This window comes from Heptranchias perlo, chromosome 37 (assembly GCF_035084215.1).
Source record: "Heptranchias perlo isolate sHepPer1 chromosome 37, sHepPer1.hap1, whole genome shotgun sequence".
In the NCBI taxonomy this organism is placed as follows: Eukaryota; Metazoa; Chordata; class Chondrichthyes; order Hexanchiformes; family Hexanchidae; genus Heptranchias; species Heptranchias perlo.
The window spans coordinates 4,330,593-4,349,011 of record NC_090361.1 but is presented as its reverse complement, the minus strand read 5'-3'; the positions used below and the strand labels follow the sequence as shown (position 1 = coordinate 4,349,011).

At 45.8% G+C, this 18,419-nt stretch overlaps 1 protein-coding gene across 3 annotated transcripts in view; it reads left to right on the top strand.

Moving 5' to 3' along the window:
- The window catches only part of olfm2a (olfactomedin 2a), a 210,288-nt gene extending 197,817 nt beyond the window's left edge, over window positions 1-12,471 (top strand). For all 3 annotated transcript variants that reach the window (XM_067972828.1, XM_067972827.1, XM_067972826.1), the window contains 3 exons: window positions 1,373-1,592; window positions 2,890-2,996; window positions 11,668-12,471. In XM_067972828.1, the coding sequence (XP_067828929.1) occupies window positions 1,373-1,592; window positions 2,890-2,996; window positions 11,668-12,345 (1,005 nt within the window). In that variant the 3' untranslated portion in view covers window positions 12,346-12,471. The remainder of the gene's footprint in view (window positions 1-1,372; window positions 1,593-2,889; window positions 2,997-11,667) is intronic.
- Window positions 12,472-18,419: the final 5,948 nt, after the last annotated feature.

Here is an 18,419-nt window from a genome sequence, read left to right as displayed (position 1 = left end):
TATATGATATTTAGTGTCATTCAGGGGTCTAGGGGATATATTTGTATTTTGGGACAAAGGTTTTGAATTTGATAAGCAAAACAAACGTCAAGAAGATTGATGTTGTTTTTGCTGATTCATAAATTAGGTGCTAAACCAAGCAAAACTTTTCAATTTGGGTATGGATAAACTGTCGGATTAAATTACAGGACACAAATTACATCTTGTTTGTTCAAAGATGCATGGGCAGGTATAATGTAACACCCTGCTCCAAAATGACAGTCCACGTTGTTAATAACTAAAGAGGGTTATAGTTGAATCTCTTACAGAAATAGGGCTGGCCCTCTCCATAATACTGTCTCCGGTAGGCAGATAACAAACCAGGTTATAAGGACAATATTCTGGTGTGATTAAGGGATGGAAACAGGCCATTCGGCCCAACTGGTCCATACAAGCCTCCTCCCACCCTACTTCATCTCACCCTATCATCATAACCTTCCAATCCTTTCTCCCTCATGTGTTTCCCCTTAAAGGCATCCATGCTATTCGCCTCAGCTACTCCTTGTGGTAGCGAATTCCACATTCTAACCACTCTCTGGGTAAAGAAGTTATTTAGCCTTGAGGGGAAGAAGATTGCAGCTGATGGCAGGATTTGCACAGGTGTGACCCTCCCCTTTCCCATTGCAGTCAGTAGAACTGCTCAGGGATGTCACCAATGGGAAGTGTCTTGGAGGGGCCTAGTGCGTGGCAGGAATGGAGGTAAGATTCACTTTTAAAAAGAAGTAAAATCAACCAGTATTTTCATGAGTAGTATGATGCTTTCTCTCTACATACAGTGAGGGAGTACTTTGAATAAAAGGTTATCTGACACACGAGGTATTTAATACCTTAGCTCTTGCTGAGGAACACACTTACCTGCTCTCCCTGTTAACTTATTCACCGCAAACCTTTTTTCTTTTTGTTTATTCATCTCGGGATGCGGACACCGCGGGCAAGGCCGGCATTAATTGCCCATCCTTGGTTGAGAAGGTGGTGATGGGCCGCCTTCTTGAACCGCTGCATCCTGAGAATGAATAAAAAAAATTTAAAAACCCAGCAAGCAGTCAATACCTATTCCAGGAGAAGAGCAGAGAAAACCACAAAGGAAAAAAATGCAAATTCTGTTTGACTATCCCTGTCCAGGGTCTGGTTGTCCGAGTATAGTAACACTGCTTTAACCTGGTATCGGCCTCAATTGTTAATCAATTTCCAAACCTTTCCTATTCTATATTAATCTGATTTTGGTTAAAACAAACTGTGGCGTTCTAGATGTGAGCAAAGATGTTGCCGTGATGTATTGGATTGTCTCAGCGGAAAGGAAACTGATGCAGCAAATTGCTTTGGCGCCTGACAGGAATTAAAGGAGAAGATGAACGAATTGCTGCCCCTGATCCCAGTCCTCGATCAATACAAATCTGACGCCAGATTGATTGTGAAGCTAAAAGAAGAAGTTCGGAACCTGTCTGTCGTGCTGCTGGCAATCCAGGAAGAAATGGGAGCTTATGATTATGATGAACTGCAGCACAGAGTCATGGTTCTAGAGCAGCGACTCCACGCCTGCATGCAGAAACTGGGTAAAGCCTTCTTTCCAAATGCACTAACATTGATGTAGTCACCTTCCTTCTCCCTCTTTATCACTCATTAGCCTTCGACTGCTTCAGCACAGGGCTGGCGCAGGCACGATGGGCTGAATGGCCCCCTTCCTGTCTCTGATTTGTAAGAGGCCACCATTGGTTTGCCTCGTGGCCTGCCTTGCCACTGGGGTTGCCAACTCTGGTTGGATGCGTTCCTGGAGGTTTCATCACATGACCTCCCGCCTCATGCCGCCACGCCCCCCACACTCCCACCATTGGTCGCCCGACATGTCCATCCTCGTGGTGCCCCGTCTTCCCCATGGCCAATTGGAAAGCGAACAGACTGTTTGTTACCCCATCGGATGATTCAGTCCAACAGACTTCTCCCCATTTCCGATATTTTTATAATTAGAAAATGAAAGCGTTCAAAGAAAATGAAAAAAACATTCAATTTCTTTTTAATGCCCCGATGATTTTTCTCCCAAGATCTTGCTGGCAGCAGTGTCCAGGAGATTAATCTTTAGTTCCTGGAGACGCCAGGACAATCCTGGAGGGTTGGCAACCTCACTTGCCACAATCAAGACACCCGATCTCACTGTCTTGAGAATTCTTGACTCCTGCTTGATTGCCCCCACCCCTCTCCATCCTCGTCCGGGGCAGCTTGAGCAGTTGGCCGGGTGAGCCGTTGATCCAATGGGACAGTGTGAGCAATCTGCCCCCCCCACCAGTACAATGGCCGACCTTTGCTTGCAAGGTCTCAAAATGCGTGTCCAGCCGCTTGGGGAGTTTTACACTCCCTGATCAAGTGACCAGACTCTTAAATCGTCTGGAACTATCTCCAGATGCCTGTCCTTTAACAATAAATGGTAGTTTGCTGCACCTTCACATCCCAGCAGCAGTCACATGTCTTGGAGCTGGATGACCATATCCCTTGAAGTACATGGAATTACATAGAATGTACTGCACAGAAACAGGCCATTCGGCCCAACAGGTCCATGCCGGTGTTTATGCTCCACACGAGCCTCCTCCCACCCTACTTCATCTCACCCTATCACCCTTTCTCCCTCATTCTCTCTCGCCTGTTTCCTGCTTTCATCTAAGACCATCTTCACCCCCCCCCCCCCACCCCCCAAGTCATCTTTTTTGTTGAAGCCTCTTTGTCAGCTCTTTGCCGGTTTTCTCGGTTGCTTTGCGAGATTTTCTTTAAGCCCGCCCAAAAAGTAATTAATATTTTAATGACCTATTTACAGATCTAATCCACTGCCGTTTTCATCCATTGTTTTTTTCTCACTTCCAGGCTGTGGGAAGCTGACAGGAATCAGTAATCCATTTACTGTCCGAGCTTCAGGTTCGCGGTTTGGTGCATGGATGACTGACACTCTGGCTCCCAGTGCGGAGAATCGGGTAAGTGGACAACCCTGGTCCCCTGGCGGGGGTGGGGGGTTGCATTGCATAAAAGGGGGAGGAGACACTCATGTTCAGGGTTATATCAGGTAATAACATATGTAACCAGCAGATGGAGTCCAGTCAGGGAGTTTACTTCTTCATTTGGTAAATTCTTGTTGAGAGCGAGCAAGCTGGAACATACATGCTGCTGAAAGGATGATTTGAAGAAGAGTTAAGACTGTGATACTCGTAAAAGGAATGATTTCTCTTCCATTTTAATCAAGTCCTGTTCCGCACACAACAGAGCCTGAAAACAGCTTTGGCTCTGGTCCCTCCCTGGCAATGGGTGAACATGTCTTGGGTACACACCTAGCAAGTTGTGTGAAGGTAATGAGGAACCTTGGTAGGGATGAAAAGGGAAGGAACCATAGATAATTTTGTTTCAATTCTCCATTATAATACCTTGTAACCTTTGGAGAAAGTTACATGCATCGTTACATCGAGTCTCCAGCACAGAAACAGGCCATTCGGCCCAACTGGTCTATGCCGGCATTTATGTTCCACACGAGCCTCCTCCCTCCCCTCTTCATCTCCCCCTATCAGCATATCCTTCTATTCCTTTCTCCCTCATGTGTTTATCGAGCTTCCCCTTAAATGTATCTATATTATTCGCCTCAACTACTCCTTGTGGGAGCGAGTTCCACATTCTCACCACTCTCTGGGTAAAGAAGTTTCTCCTGAATTCCTGATTGGATTTGTACGTTTTTGGTCTCCCCAACAAGTGGAAACATCTTCTCCATATCTACCCTGACAAACCCTTTCATAATCTTAAAGACCTCTATCAGGTCACCCCTCGGCCTTCTCTTTTCTGGAGAAAAGAGCTCCAGCCTGTTCAACCTTTCCTGATAACTATATCCTCTCAGTTCTGCTATCATCCTTGCAAATCGTTTTCTTTTAAAGGCCTAAGATCTTATGAAGTAAAGCACCCAAATACCCTTCTGATCACAACATGTCTTTTTGGGGAATTAGTATAACCGGTGTTTCAAATTCAAGGGATCGTACCAGTCACAGGGTTATATTAGACAGGCAATTGTGTGCACACATGTACTGTCGAGGATTGTACACATCAGACACTCCTGAACACTTTACTGTCTAGAGGCCTTCTGCCTTCGGTTTTCACACTCCGAACTTACGCCATTATACTGTTCTGCAGGGTTTGGCCGCCCTCACTCAAGTGACCACCCTCCCCGTGAGCATCGGTAGGCTATTCAACCATGAGAGGGCATCGCGGTGGGACTCTGATCCTGTCATAGGAACATAGGCCCCTCGAGCCTGTCCCTCCATTCAATTAGATCATGGCTGCCCTGGCTCTGTAACTCTTAATCCCCTTACCCAACAAAAATCTATCAATCTCAGTTTTGAAATTTTCAATTGACCCCCAACTTTTTGGGGGAGAGAGTTCCAGATTCCCACTCCCCTTTGTGTGAAGAAGTGCTTCCTGACATCACCCCTGTACGGCCTAGCTCTAATTTTAAGGTTTTGCCCCCCCTCACCTTGTTCTGGACTCCCCCCACCCGACCAGAGGAACTAATTTCCCTCTATCAACTCCTTTAATCATCTTTAAACAACTCAATTAGATCACCCCCTTAATCTCCTATACTCAAGGGACGACAAGCTGAGTCGGGGAATCCTCCCTTGAGGCCGTTTGCTGCACTCGGCTGAAACCAGCTGCGCCTGGGAGTGGGCCTTCCTCACCTGTAGGCCATCAGCCCACTCAGTAGGCCGCACGCCGGCCAGATGGATCAACAGGTGAGCGCAGCAGAGTAAGAGTAAAAGCTGCCTCACTTGACTACATTTTCAGGGGTTAAAGCTATTTTGCACTGTCGGCCATTGGTGGCATATTAATCTTTTAATCTTTCAGTGTTAGAGATATCTTTCACGCGTGGAGCAGCCAACCACATTTATTGTTCATTATCTTTCCCCGATAGCTTCCCTGGTAACGACCCGTTTAACATTCATGGCGAGTTCCCAGCTAATTAATTTGGCCATTATTCATGACACTGCGACAGTTCACGTTATACGTGTGGGATTAATGGATTATTTTTACATCGTCTGCATCAGTGATTATAACGATGATTAATGTCACTAATGCTATATTGTTGACTAATCCAACCTTTCCTGGCTGACATTAATTCATATCGCCATGTTTCAGTGTAATTTTTATGACACACACTGAATGGAACCTTTACAGATGAAGGACTGAGTGATGAGTTACGTTGCCTTGAGTACTTTAAAGGGGTGATATTGCCACTCCTAAGTAGGGTTTCAGCCTAGTGCGGCAAACGGCCTCAAGGGAGGACTCCCCGACTCAGCTTGTCGTCCCTTGAGTATAGGAGATTAAGGGGGTGATCTAATTGAGTTGTTTAAAGATGATTAAAGGAGTTGATAGAGGGAAATTAGTTCCTCTGGTCGGGGGGCGGGGGGAGTCCAGAACAAGGTGAGGGGGGGCAAAACCTTAAAATTAGAGCTGGGCCGTACAGGGGTGATGTCAGGAAGCACTTCTTCACACAAAGGGGAGTGGAAATCTGGAACTCTCTCCCCCAAAAAGTTGGGGGTCAATTGAAAATTTCAAAACTGAGATTGATAGATTTTTGTTGGGTAAGGGGATTAAGAGTTACAGAGCCAGGGCAGCCATGATCTAATTGAATGGAGGGACAGGCTCGAGGGGCCTATGTTCCTATGGCAGGATCAGAGTCCCACCGCGGGGAACTCAGCTCAGTTGAATCACGGAATTACTTCCAGGGGTATCTTTTGTGCTCACTACACGGTTGTAACTTCTGGGTAAGAAATGGATCCCTGATATTATCTCAAGGGAGAGACAGCCAGTTGTGCTCGACAAGACAAGGGTCGTTAGAGCTCGGGAAATGGAGTGACTCCCACTTCTGGCGGACGGGAACCAAGCCAAATACGGAATTAGATGCAGGATAAAGGTCCCTCTGCATTGCCCCACCGAGTATCCCAAGTCAGGGGTACACAGATTAGATTCAGAGTAGAGCTCTCTCTATATTGTCCCACCGAGTATCCCAAGTCAGGTGTACACAGATTAGATTCAGAGTAAAGCTCTCTCTCTAATGCCCCACCGAGTATCCCAAGACTGGTGTACACAGATTAGATTCAGAGTAGAGCTCTCTCTATACTGCTTCAAACCCAAACCCCAGAAGCGTATTCCGGTATGACATTTTCTGTCTGGGTGAGTGGGCCCATCTATCGCCAATTTTTGGCAGACTATGAGCAATATCTGTTATGGACTCATCAGGAACTTGATTGAGACTGTCTTGAGTTGACTTCACATGGGCTCTTGACAGCAGACAGAGGGTGGTGATGCATCCTATCAGTCTGGATTGGATTTAAACCTTAATCCCAGTGGTGAGAGGCTGATGAACTGACCAGCATTTAAAAAGCTTTATAATCTTGAATTCTCACTGTCAAATCTCTATTAAGAGCAGACAAAATGGGGCCGTCTGAAAAGGAGCTGGGCGCCTAGTTCATTGACTGGAGAGGTCTAGTTTGTGATGCCACCTTGCCTCAGTTGGTAAACCTCTCACCTGTCAGCCAGAAACTTGCGGGCTGAGCCCCACACTCGGACTTGAGCCCACAAATGAGGTTAACACTCCAATGCAGTGCTGAGGGACTGCTGCATTGCCAAGAGGTGTCGTCCATAGAATGTTCCAGCACAGAAACAGGCCATTGGGCCCATCAAGTCTGGGCTGTTTCTTTTTCTCTCCCCATGAGCCACTTAGTCTAATCCCAGTGTCCCACTTGTTCCCAATGCCCTTTAATATTCCTCTTTTCCAAGCAACTAACTCCCTTCTTAAAAAGAATTTATGAACACTCTGTCTGTAGCAGAGAATTCCACATTTTAACCATCCCCTGTGTAATTTTTTTTTCTTTAATTCTTTTTTGTGACTATCTTCAATTTTGCCCCCCCACCCACCTCATTGTTATCTTGTTGAACACTGGAAACAATTTATCACCATTTACTTTATCGTAACCTTTGGTGATCTTGAAGACCTCTTATCAGGTCACCCCTTAACCAGTGAAAAAGACTTATATTCTCAAGTCTTTCCAAGAAGAAATAATCCATCATCCCTGGTAGCGTTCCACTAAAGCTACCCTACACATTTCCTTTTGCTTTTAATCTTCCTATAATGGGATGGTCAAAACTACGCACAGTAGTCCAACTGCGGCCTAATCGAGGCCTTGTACAAATCCAACATTACCTCCATGTTTTTGTATTCTATGGCCTTGAAATTGGCCCATGACCATTTTTGGGCAATTGGGGAGCATTCCGCCTCCCCTCTCATTCCCCCCCCCTCTCCCCCACCCCACCCAGCCCAGTGCCTGAATAGTGAGGCCAGAGGCTCTCCAGATATTGGGCCTCAGGCCTCATTTCAATGTTCCAGGCAAAGTATGAAGAGCCAACCTCAAGGGAATGGAAGCGAAATAAGGCTGGAGGAGGTTAGAGTGATGGGATGGGCCAAGGCCATGGAAGGATTCAAAGACAATGCTTTTGGGGGGGAAAGGGGAGTAACAGCCTGGATTACGTGCTCAAGTTAGGGTCGCCAACCCTCCAGGATTGGCCTGGAGTCCCCAGGAACTGAAGATTAATCTTCAGGACATTGCTGCGAGCAAAAACCCGGGAGAAAAAATCAGAGGGGCATTAGAAAGAATTTTGATTTTTTTTTTCATTTTCTTTGAACACTCTTTCCCCCCCGTATTCGACTAGTGCCTGCAAGATCTCAACTTTTTATTAGTTATAAAAATATTGGAGATGGGAGAAAAGGCTGTTTGGCTGAGAGTCAAGATTCATCCAATGGGGTAACGAAGAGTGGTCATTTCCCAATGGATGTGGAAGGTGGAGCATCATGAGGATGGACGTGTTGGGCGACCAATATTCGCGAGAGTGGGGGTGGGAGACCATGCGATGAAACCTCCAGGAATACGTCCAACCAGAGTTGGCAACCCCTAGCTCAAGTCCACAGTGGAGTTTCAACCCACAGTTTTCTGCCTCGAAGGCGAGAGTGCTACCAACTGAGCCAAGCTGACACCAGTGGTGATAAGTTGAGATCTTGCAGGAACTAGTCGAATACGGAGGGGAAAGAGTTTGAGAAGCGCATTAGTTAAAACACCGAGTGCTGTGCCAAGATGAAACTGCGACTCCGTTCCTGACTGGCATCAACATGAAAGCACACAGCCCTGGGTATCTCTCTGATCTAAATCTCAAGCACGATTTCTGATGTGTTTGAAATCTCTCCACCAAGCCTTCCTCTGATCTGACATCTGTGCCTCTGCTCTCGGCACATTGAAAAAAGTCCTCGCCAGGATTTCTCTCACATCTTGCATCATTCCCTAAGTCTCTAAGGCGGGGGGGGGGGGTGGGGGCGGAGGGTCTAGAACCTTCCAGCGCAATTACTCTGCAGTTCAGTGTTTCTATCGGTGCCCTTGGTGTGTTTTAAAGCTCACAACCAAATTTCTCTCTGTCTCCTTTCCCTCTGATGCTGCTGCTTTATGCAGCTTTCCAACCACATCTCTTGTGACATCTGTAGTGTCCACCCAGGTGCCTAGTTTTGATGTGTCCACGTACGTATCTCCCTCTTGCTGTGCCTCCCTCGGGCTCATACTCGCACTCCCTTATAATCACTCACTTTAACTCTTCCTCTCTACTCAATCCCGCGCGCTCCCCCACAACCTTCGGAGGAGAGATTTACGGAGCGTACTCCAGAGCATGGAGTCTCAGCGGCTGAAGGCACGACCACCAGTGGTGGGGAGAAGTGAGGAAGGATGCAGAAGAAGCCAGAGTCAGAGGAACAAAGAGTTTGGGGACGAGGTTAAAAAGGATATCGAGAAAGTGCAAAAAAAAGATTTACACGGATGATACCAGAGCTGAGAGGAAAGATTGAACAGGCTGGTGCTTTTTTCTCTAGAAAAGGGAAGACTGAGAGGTGACCTGATAGAGGGCTTTAAGATTATGAAGGGCTTCGATAGGGTAGTCATAGAGAAGAGGTTTCCACTTGTGGGGCAGACTAAAACTAGTGGCCATTAGATATAAGAGAGTCACTAATAAATCCAATAAGGAATTCAGGAGAAACTTCTTTACCCAGAGAGTGGTTAGAATGTGGAACTCACTACCACAAGGAGTAGTTGAGGTGAATAGTAGAGATGCATTTAAGGGGAAGCTAGATAAACACATGAGGGAGAAAGGAATAGGTGGTTATATTGACAAGGGGAGATGAAGTAAGGTGGGAGGAGGCTTGTGCGGAGCATAAACACCGGCACGGACCTGTTGGGCCGAACGACCTGTTCCTGTGCTGTAAAATTCTTTGTATCCTCTCCTTTCCTGTTGGTTGTGAGTGGGCACCGTTTAATAAATCCCTGGATGAGTCAACTGACCTGAAATAGTGTGCTGACTGCTGCTCTACTGCATCAGAACCTGCTAAAGGCCTTTAAGACAATGTAAATATCAGTCCTATCTTCCAATTCTTAAACACACAACGCAACAGTTCGGTTGATAACAAAAAAAATTGTTCAAAATATCTAAGACTGCCAACAGCTTGGATCTTAAAGCCAAGGACACGTCTAGCTGATTAGTCAGACTGCTGTGTGGTTAAGCATCAAAACAAGCTTGGGGAATTAATTAAAACTCACTCTTCAACACTGCACTGAATATCACAGTGAGTCTCTCTGGATTTGCCCTGAAAACATTTGCTGGTCTCTTCCCTTCTTTGTGCAACTAGTTTCCTTGCAAGATCTGAACAATTATCAAGTTGTTAATTAGTTTCTGTAGAAAACGCCGCCGTGAGCTAATTGAATGGCGGAACAGGCTCGAGGGGCTGAATGGCCTCCTCCTGCTCCTGTGAACATGTGGTGAAAACCGTTTTGTTTATTCTTCTTTTATTTTCACGCGTCCTTTCCGGAAGGAGTTGATTCACGTTGCCGTTGGTCATGAAGCCTCTTGTGAGGGCGCCGACTCCCACCGGGGAATGGCTCCACCCCCTTTTCCCAAAACCATGGAATCTCCTGGGAGAGGCAAGAAACCAGATAAAAACCCAGGCCAAATTGGGGGGAAAAAAATCTGGGAATTCCTCTCCAACCTCACGACGCGATTCAGACTAGTCCAGGGGATCACTCTGGCCCTGATAATTCTATGCATTACCCACCTTTTGTACGAGGTGATCTCCGCCCCAGCCAGAAACAGGTCCAGTTCTGGCTTGAAGGAATTCAGTGAAAAGGTGTCCACCATGGACAGAGCACTCAATGGATGAGCATTAGGGGAACCCGGATCATGGAATCACTCCATCAGTACAAAACTCTCATGAGGGGTCCCTCCCAAAACATTGGCCTGTATTTATCTTCCGGATGCTGACTGGCCGGTTGGTGGTGTTCCTATACTTTTCTTTCAACTGTGATTCCTAGTTACTGGAGCAGGGAGTTGCTGAGACCAATGTGAGGGAGCCAGATTAACAACAGAGCATAGAGCTTATTACTCCATTGGGATTCAGTTCTGTCCAAACAAAATATCCCTGCCAACCCAAAAAATATAAAAGGATGCTGAAGCTAATTTTCAAAGGTAGTATTGATTAGGACTCTCCCTCATTAAGTTCACCTCATAATTTCAGATGAGGGAGGCCATCCAGCCCATCTAAATTCATCCATCCAGAGAGAACCTCAAGCTCCCAATTGCAACATCTAATTGTTTCTTAAATCCTTCCAGGCTTTTTTCCTCCACTACACTGTTAGAAATCTATATCGATCAATCTCTGTGTGAGGTCCTAAATTTGCCTTTTGCCAGTTTGAATCTACGTCTCCTTGTCCTACTCTCACTGTTTAATTAAAAGTAATATTCCTGGTTTACCTTTTCCATTCCCTTAACTGTCTTGTATCTGCTGCTGAAACCCTCATCCATGCCTTTGTTACCTCTAGACTTGACTATTCCAATGCTCTCCTGGCCGGCCTCCCATCTTCCACCCTCCATAAACTTGAGCTCATCCAAAACTCTGCTGCCCGTATCCTAACTCGCACCAAGTCCCGTTCACCCATCACCCCCTGTGATCATTGACCTACACTGGCTCCCGGTCCAGGAACACCTCGATTTTAAAATTCTCATCCTTGTTTTCAAATTCCTCCATGGCCTCACCCCCCTCCCTATCTCTGTAACCTCCTCCAGCCTTACAACGCTCTGAAATCTTTGCACTCCTCCAATTCTGGCCTCTTGCTCATCCCCGATTTTAATCGCTCCACCATTGGCGGCCGTGCCTTCAGCTGCCTAGGCCCTAAGCTCTGGAATTCCCTCCCTAAATTTCTCCGCCTCTCTCTCCTCCTTTAAGATGCTTCTTAAAACCTACCTCTTTGACCGAGCTTTTGGTCACTTGTCCTAATACCTCCGTATGTTTTCTCGGTGTCAAATTTTGTTTGACAATCGCTCCTGTGAAGCGCCTTTGGACGTTTTACTACGTTGAAGGCACTATATAAATGCAAGTTGTTGTTGTTGTGTGGGGCAGGCTGGATGGTCCAGAGGGTCTTTTCTTGTCATTGTGTGCATGTCCCAACATTTTTGGATCCGGCTTCCGTTCATTATGCCCCCTCCCCTCTGGGATGTCGCTGCATTCTCACCGATCCGTTTGTTTTCCAGCTGTGGTACATGGATGGGTATCTGAACGGTCGAACCGTCCGGGAGTTCCGCTCCTTCAACGACTTTGTCAAGGGGGAGAAGTTTGTGATCTACCGCCTGCCCCACCCTTGGGCCGGCACGGGGCACGTGGTCTTCAACGGCTCCCTTTACTACAACAAGTACCAAAGCAACATCATCGTCAAGTACCACTTCCGCTCGCGCAGCATCCTGGTGCAGCGAAGCTTGGACGGAGCCGGCTACAACAACACGTACCCGTATTCCTGGGGAGGCTTTTCCGACATCGACCTGATGGTGGACGAGAGCGGCCTGTGGGCCGTCTACACCACCAACCAGAACGCGGGCAACATTGTCATCAGCCGGCTAGACACCCAGACGCTGGAAATCCTTCAGAGCTGGGACACCGGATACCCCAAGCGGAGCGCCGGTGAGTCGTTTGTGATCTGCGGCACCCTCTACGTGACAAACTCCCACCTGGCCGGTGCCAAGATCTACTTTGCCTACTACACAAACACATCGAGCTACGAGTACACCGATATCCCATTCCACAACCAGTACTCGCACATATCCATGCTGGACTATAATCCAAGGGACCGAGTGCTTTACACGTGGAATAATGGCCACCAGGTTCTCTACAATGTCACCCTTTTCCATGTCGTAAAGACATCGGGCGAATTGTAATGATGTGACAGGACACTCCTTTTTACATTTAAACATATCATTATTTAAAAAAAAGACTGTTCAGTGTGAGTGCGCATGGATTTCTTTGTGTCACCAAACAATAAAGTTTAACTTTGAAATGGATAAGTTGGTTGGTATCTCATTGGAGGACGTCCCACCCCAATTAAAGAGCCCAGTCAATAGTAAGTCTGTTTGAACTGTGTTACTTGATTCCACCAGTGTTTCTTAGCTCCGCCATTGCTTCTATCTACCATTCCATGATTCTCCATTCTATTCTTTCTGTTTCGCCTCCTAAGATTGCCAATCTGAAACCCGAGGATAGATCACTTCACCCCCACAGAGATACCCAAGTGAAAGACCAAGGCCCATAGTTGAAGGTTGAAAAGAGTAGGGGGTCAATTAGAAAAATCACCGCGTTCAGATGGCACTAAGCTTGGGTTTTACATCTTGTACATTATAGGAGGAGGGGAAAACTGAGGGAAGTAAGGCATGAGTTCGATAAGGAGATGTAGTGGGTGCTTAGAACCATATAAATTTCATCAAACTTTACGTACAGAAAGAGGCCTTTTGGCCATTTTGGATAGGTGAAGAAAAGAAAAACATACATTTAGGGAGCACTGAAAGGGAATATGTATCCGTCTAAACTGACTTGTAATCTCACGTTAAAAAGGAAAATATCAGGGCACGTCAGAGGATGTTTCCTTGGTCCTGCCTTACACAGGTTTCAAACGTTCCATGGCAGCACACATTGTGTACTGAAACCCACCTTCAGCGAGTTTGTGAAATTGGGAGGGGTACGCACAGCCCCCAATCACCATTCTATCCAAGGAGATTCCACGCGCTCGGCAGCAAGATCTTGACTTTTTTGCGATGGCGTAAAGCGAGTGATCGTGAACCAACAGTCCCTTTTTTTAACATCACTCCCGAGATTCTTACTTCCAATGAAGTCGAAGGGTCTACCCCACATCGTCTGGTCGCAACAGTCTCAGTCTAGCAATTTTAAACAGAATAAAAACAAGGGAGGATTGAGAGACGCCAGTCAGTGTACATGAATCTCCCTTTATAATACTTGGGAATATGTAGTAATTCAGTAGGGTACATTTTCCATTTATTTTTGTTGATATGGCTAAAGCACTACAGATATAATCCAATACAGTAATAGTCACAGTGATATGCATAACATCTTAATGAATCCTCCCAGTCTCCTAATTAATGAGCACCAAACATAAAAAGTCATTTCATTATATCACACCTCCCTATAAACTCTTATTAAACTGAGTTGAGGTAACCCTCAAATAAGGTCAGAATTCAGGCCCTTAAACGCCATAATATACAATAATGAGCTGCCTCATTTGAGTTAAATTGCTCCAGGAACCCATTCAAGTCATAGTGGAAGTTAAGGAAGAGATTGGATTTACAACCTAAGGCTTATGTTTACAGGAAACAGCAATCTGCCTCATTCCGCGTGAATTACTCTGCAGTCTGGCCGGGACGAGCCAGCCCAGGAAACTGTCAAACACAGAGCTGCAAAAACTTAATCATTTTCGATAGGCCTTAAGAATCTGCTCTTCATTATATAGAATAAGGCAGCAGATGATCAGGCTGCAGTCGCTGAAAGATATTACACACAGTCCAATGAGAATGTTACAAAAACAGGCCTAGCAGCTGCAGCAGTGAGGCACAGCCCAGCAACCAGAGTACGAGGTAAAAATAATCCCTCCTGCTGTAGCATTTAAACTGAACTTTATCCATTGTTCAGACACAAATCCATGGAATACCTTGTGCTAGCAGGGAAACACAATCCTTAAGGGGAGGGAGAACTGACAGGGCCAGGTTGAGTATGCTGTCTCTCAGGGTCATTGCTATGCCAAAGTTAAATTTAATTGGATTGGGTGTGACCAGTCAGAGGCACAATACAGTTCAAATTTGGATTGGGGATAAGTTCCATGTACACTACAGCCCAGAATTTGATTGGGTATAAGTTTTATGTACACGACAGCCCAGAATTTGATTGGATATAAGTTTCATGTACACTACAGTCCAGAGTTTGATTGGGTTTAAGTTTCATGTACACTACAGTCCAGAGTTTGATTGGGTTTAAGTTTCATGTACACTACAGTCCAGAGTTTGATTGGGTTTAAGTTTCATGTACACTACAGTCCAGAGTTTGATTGGGTTTAAGTTTCATGTACACTACAGTCCAGAGTTTGATTGGGTTTAAGTTTCATGTACACTACAGTCCAGAGTTTGATTGGGTTTAAGTTTCATGTACACTACAGTCCAGAGTTTGATTGGGTTTAAGTTTCATGTACACTACAGTCCAGAGTTTGATTGGGTTTAAGTTTCATGTACACTACAGTCCAGAGTTTGATTGGGTTTAAGTTTCATGTACACTACAGCCCAGAATTTGATTGGGTATAACAAGTCATGTGCACACTACAGCCTGGAATTTGATTGGGTATAACAAGTCATGTGCACACTACAGCCTGGAATTGGATTGGGTATAACAAGTCATGTGTAGAGGGTGGCCTATTAGTTAATATCAGTAAGGTTTGAAGTGGTATTTATGAGAAATTAAGATGGCTCAGAGTGAAGAGTGTTAAATATACTGTTAACCCTTGGCTTGGCTTATCAAAGTAACATCCAATATAGTTTGACACCTAGGGTCTGGACTGTGCAGAAGCTTTGATATACCAAAGTTTTCAGTAGATCAAAGTTTAGTCTTTGGAGATTCCCATTGTGCTTCAGTTTGCTCTATTAATCGAATTTTCTTTGCAAGTTTTAAGTGCCAAACTCATATCTGCTGAGACCTAAGTTGAGATTGCCTGGTATCACTTGAACTAGAACCCTTGAAAGGCTCCAGAAGAGGAAACCAACAACCCTTCCATCAATCCACGTTTCAAAGGTAAAAAGAGAGTTGGAGCTTATTTCCTGTCTCATTCCCTTGCCTCAAGAATTCAATCACAATTTACTTGCTTCTTCTTGGTCACTGTTGCAGAAACTGCATTAGAACATTGTCGTTGACTGATTCTCAAATACCATTAACTCTTGGTTTGCTGTACAGCAATTTTTTTAAGTTGAGAAACCTTGGCGAAAGGCCAAAGCCCATGGTGACAGGTTGCTACAATGGTTGAAAAGAGTAGACGGCCTAGCGGCTACAGAAGGTGCTCATTGTAGTGTTGAGCTGTATAGACCAAGTGATCCCAGGACCAAATCCTGATCTGTATTGAGTTAGCTGATCTTGGCTACACCGCCAACTGCGGCCCTACAATTGATCTCGGCCTTCGACTAGAGAGAGGAGAAAAATAAATCGGCCAGAGTTCCTGCTTCCAATTGCTATCCATTGAGTCCTGTTGGGTCGACATTAGGCGACGGTAGTATTGGGCCTTCGTGAATTGCCTACCAACTGTCAATTTCTAAGCTCACGCAGGAAGAATGGCCACAGGGGTGGGGTACTAGCGGGCGCCTGATGTATGGGAATTATACCCTGGCAAGAGTCAACACTTTCAGGAGAAAAAGTGGTGAAAGATAAAAGCAATGGAGAGAATTTGAGGTAAAACTGGAAGTACTGATCTAATTAAGTGACATTGTGCAGGCTTTTAACCATAAATCTCAATGTAGATGGAATGATAATTAATATTTAGGATCCTGGGAAAGAAAAGTAGAAGACAACATGATGATTCTTGACTTTTTTTTATTCGTTCATGGGATGTGGACGTCCCTGGCGAGGCCAGCATTTATTGCCCATCCCTAATTGCCCTTGAGAAGGTGGTGGTGAGCCGCTTTCTTGAACCGCTGCAGTCCGTGTGGTGAAGGTTCTCCCACAGTGCTGTTAGGAAGGGAGTTCCAGGATTTTGACCCAGCGACGATGGAGGAACGGCGATATATTTCCAAGCCAGGATGGTGTGTGGCTTGGAGGGGAACGTGCAGGTAGTGTTGTTCCCATGTGCCTGCTGCTCTTGTCCTTCTAGGCGGCAGAGGTCGTGGGTTTGGGAGGTGCTGTCGAAGAAGCCTTGGCAAGTTGCTGCAGTGCATCCTGTGGATGGTACACACTGCAGCCACAGTGCGCCGGTGTTGAAGGGAGTGAATGTTAAGGGTGATGGATGGGGTGCCAATCAAGCGGGCTGCTTTGTCCTGGATGGTGTCAAGCATCTTGAGTGTTGTTGGAGCTGCACTCATCCAGGCAAGTGAAGAGTTTTCCATCACACTCCTGACTTGTACCTTGTAGATGGTGGAAAGGCTTTGGGGAGTCAGGAGGTGAGTCACTCACCACAGAATACCTAGCCTCTGACCTGCTCTTGCAGCCACAGTATTTATGTGGCTAGTCCAGTTAAGTTTCTGGTCAATGGTGACCCCTAGGATGTTGATGATGGGGGATTTGGCGATGGTAATGCCATTGAATGTCAAGGGGAGGTGGTCATTGCCTGGTACTTGTCTGGTGCGAATGTTACTTGCCACTTATCAGCCCAAGCCTGGATGTTGTCCAGGTCTTGCTGCATGCGGCTCGGACTGCTTCATTATCTGAGGGGTTGCGAATGGAACTGAACACTGTGCAATCATCAGCGAACATCCCCATTTCTAACATTATGTTGGAGGGAAGGTCATTGATGAAGCAGCTGAAGATGGTTGGGCCTAGGACACTGCCCTGAGGAACTCCTGCAGCAATGTCCTGGGGCTGAGATGATTGGCCTCCAACAACCACTACCATCTTCCTTTGTAAGGAATCTTACAACACCAGGTTATAGTCCAAGTGATTTTCAAATAAAATAGAAGCTTTCAGAGGCTTTCTCCTTCGTCAGGTGAGCAAGTGCTCACCGTGCTCACCTGACGAAGGTGAAAGCTTGTGATTTTCAAATAAAACAGTTGGACTATAACCTGGTGTTGTAAGATTGCTTACATTTGTCAACCCCAGTCCACCACCGGCATCTCCACATCACATCTTCCTTTGTGTTAGGTATGACTCCAGCCACTGGAGAGTTTTCCCCCTGATTCCCATTGACTTCAATTTTACTAGGGCTCCTTGGGCCACACTCAGTCAAATGCTGCCTTGATGTCAAGGGCAGTCACCTCACCTGTGGAATTTACCAATATATGGTAAGTTGACAACCAAGAGTACTAAAGTATGGAAGTCATGATGAACCTTTATAAAACACTGGTTCGGCCGCAACTGGAGTATTGTGTCCAGTTCTGGGCACCGCACTTTAGGAAAGATGTGAAGGCCTTAGAGAGGGTGCAGAAGAGATTTACTAGAATGATTCCAGGGATGAGGGACTTTAGTTACGTGGATAGACTGGAGAAGCTGGGGTTGTTCTCAGATGGTTGCAAGGAGATTTGATAGAGGTATTCAAAATCATAAAGGGTCTAGATAGAGAGAAACTGTTCCCATTGGTGGAAGGGTCAAGAACCAGAGGACATGGATTTAAGCTGACTGGCAAAAGAACCAAAGGTGACATGAGGAAAAACGTTTTTACACAGCGAGTGGTTAGGATCTGGAATGCACTGCCCGAGGGGGTGGTGGAGGCAGATTCAATCATGGCCTTCAAAAGGGAACTGAACAAGTACTTGAAAGGAAAACATTTGCAGGGTTACGAGGATAGGGCGGGGGAGTGGGACTAGCTGGATTGCTCTTGCATAGACCCGGTGCAGACTCGATGGGCCGAATGGCCTCCTTCCGTGCTGTAACCTTTCTGTGATTCATGATTTCTAACCGGTGTTAGGACATTTTTAGCACCATGTGGTCAACACATGGAATGGACTACTGAAGGCAGGAATCATTTAAGAAGTAATGGATACTGGGGGAAGGGGCTATAGTATAATTTCTGGATGGATGAACTGTATCTGTCTTGTGATTTTCTGCTGTGACCCGTTCATTAAAGGGTTACAGATATTCTGGAGCAATTTTATCTTCGCTTAGATAGTTCATCTCTCAAGTGTAACAGCAGTATTGATTTAAAAAAATTTCATCGCACCATTTTAAGCTCGCACAGTACAAATTACCTCATGTATCTAACATAAGCTTTTTCATGCTTTACCACCAAGCTGACATCTATTAACCACTTTGTGCTGACTTCAAT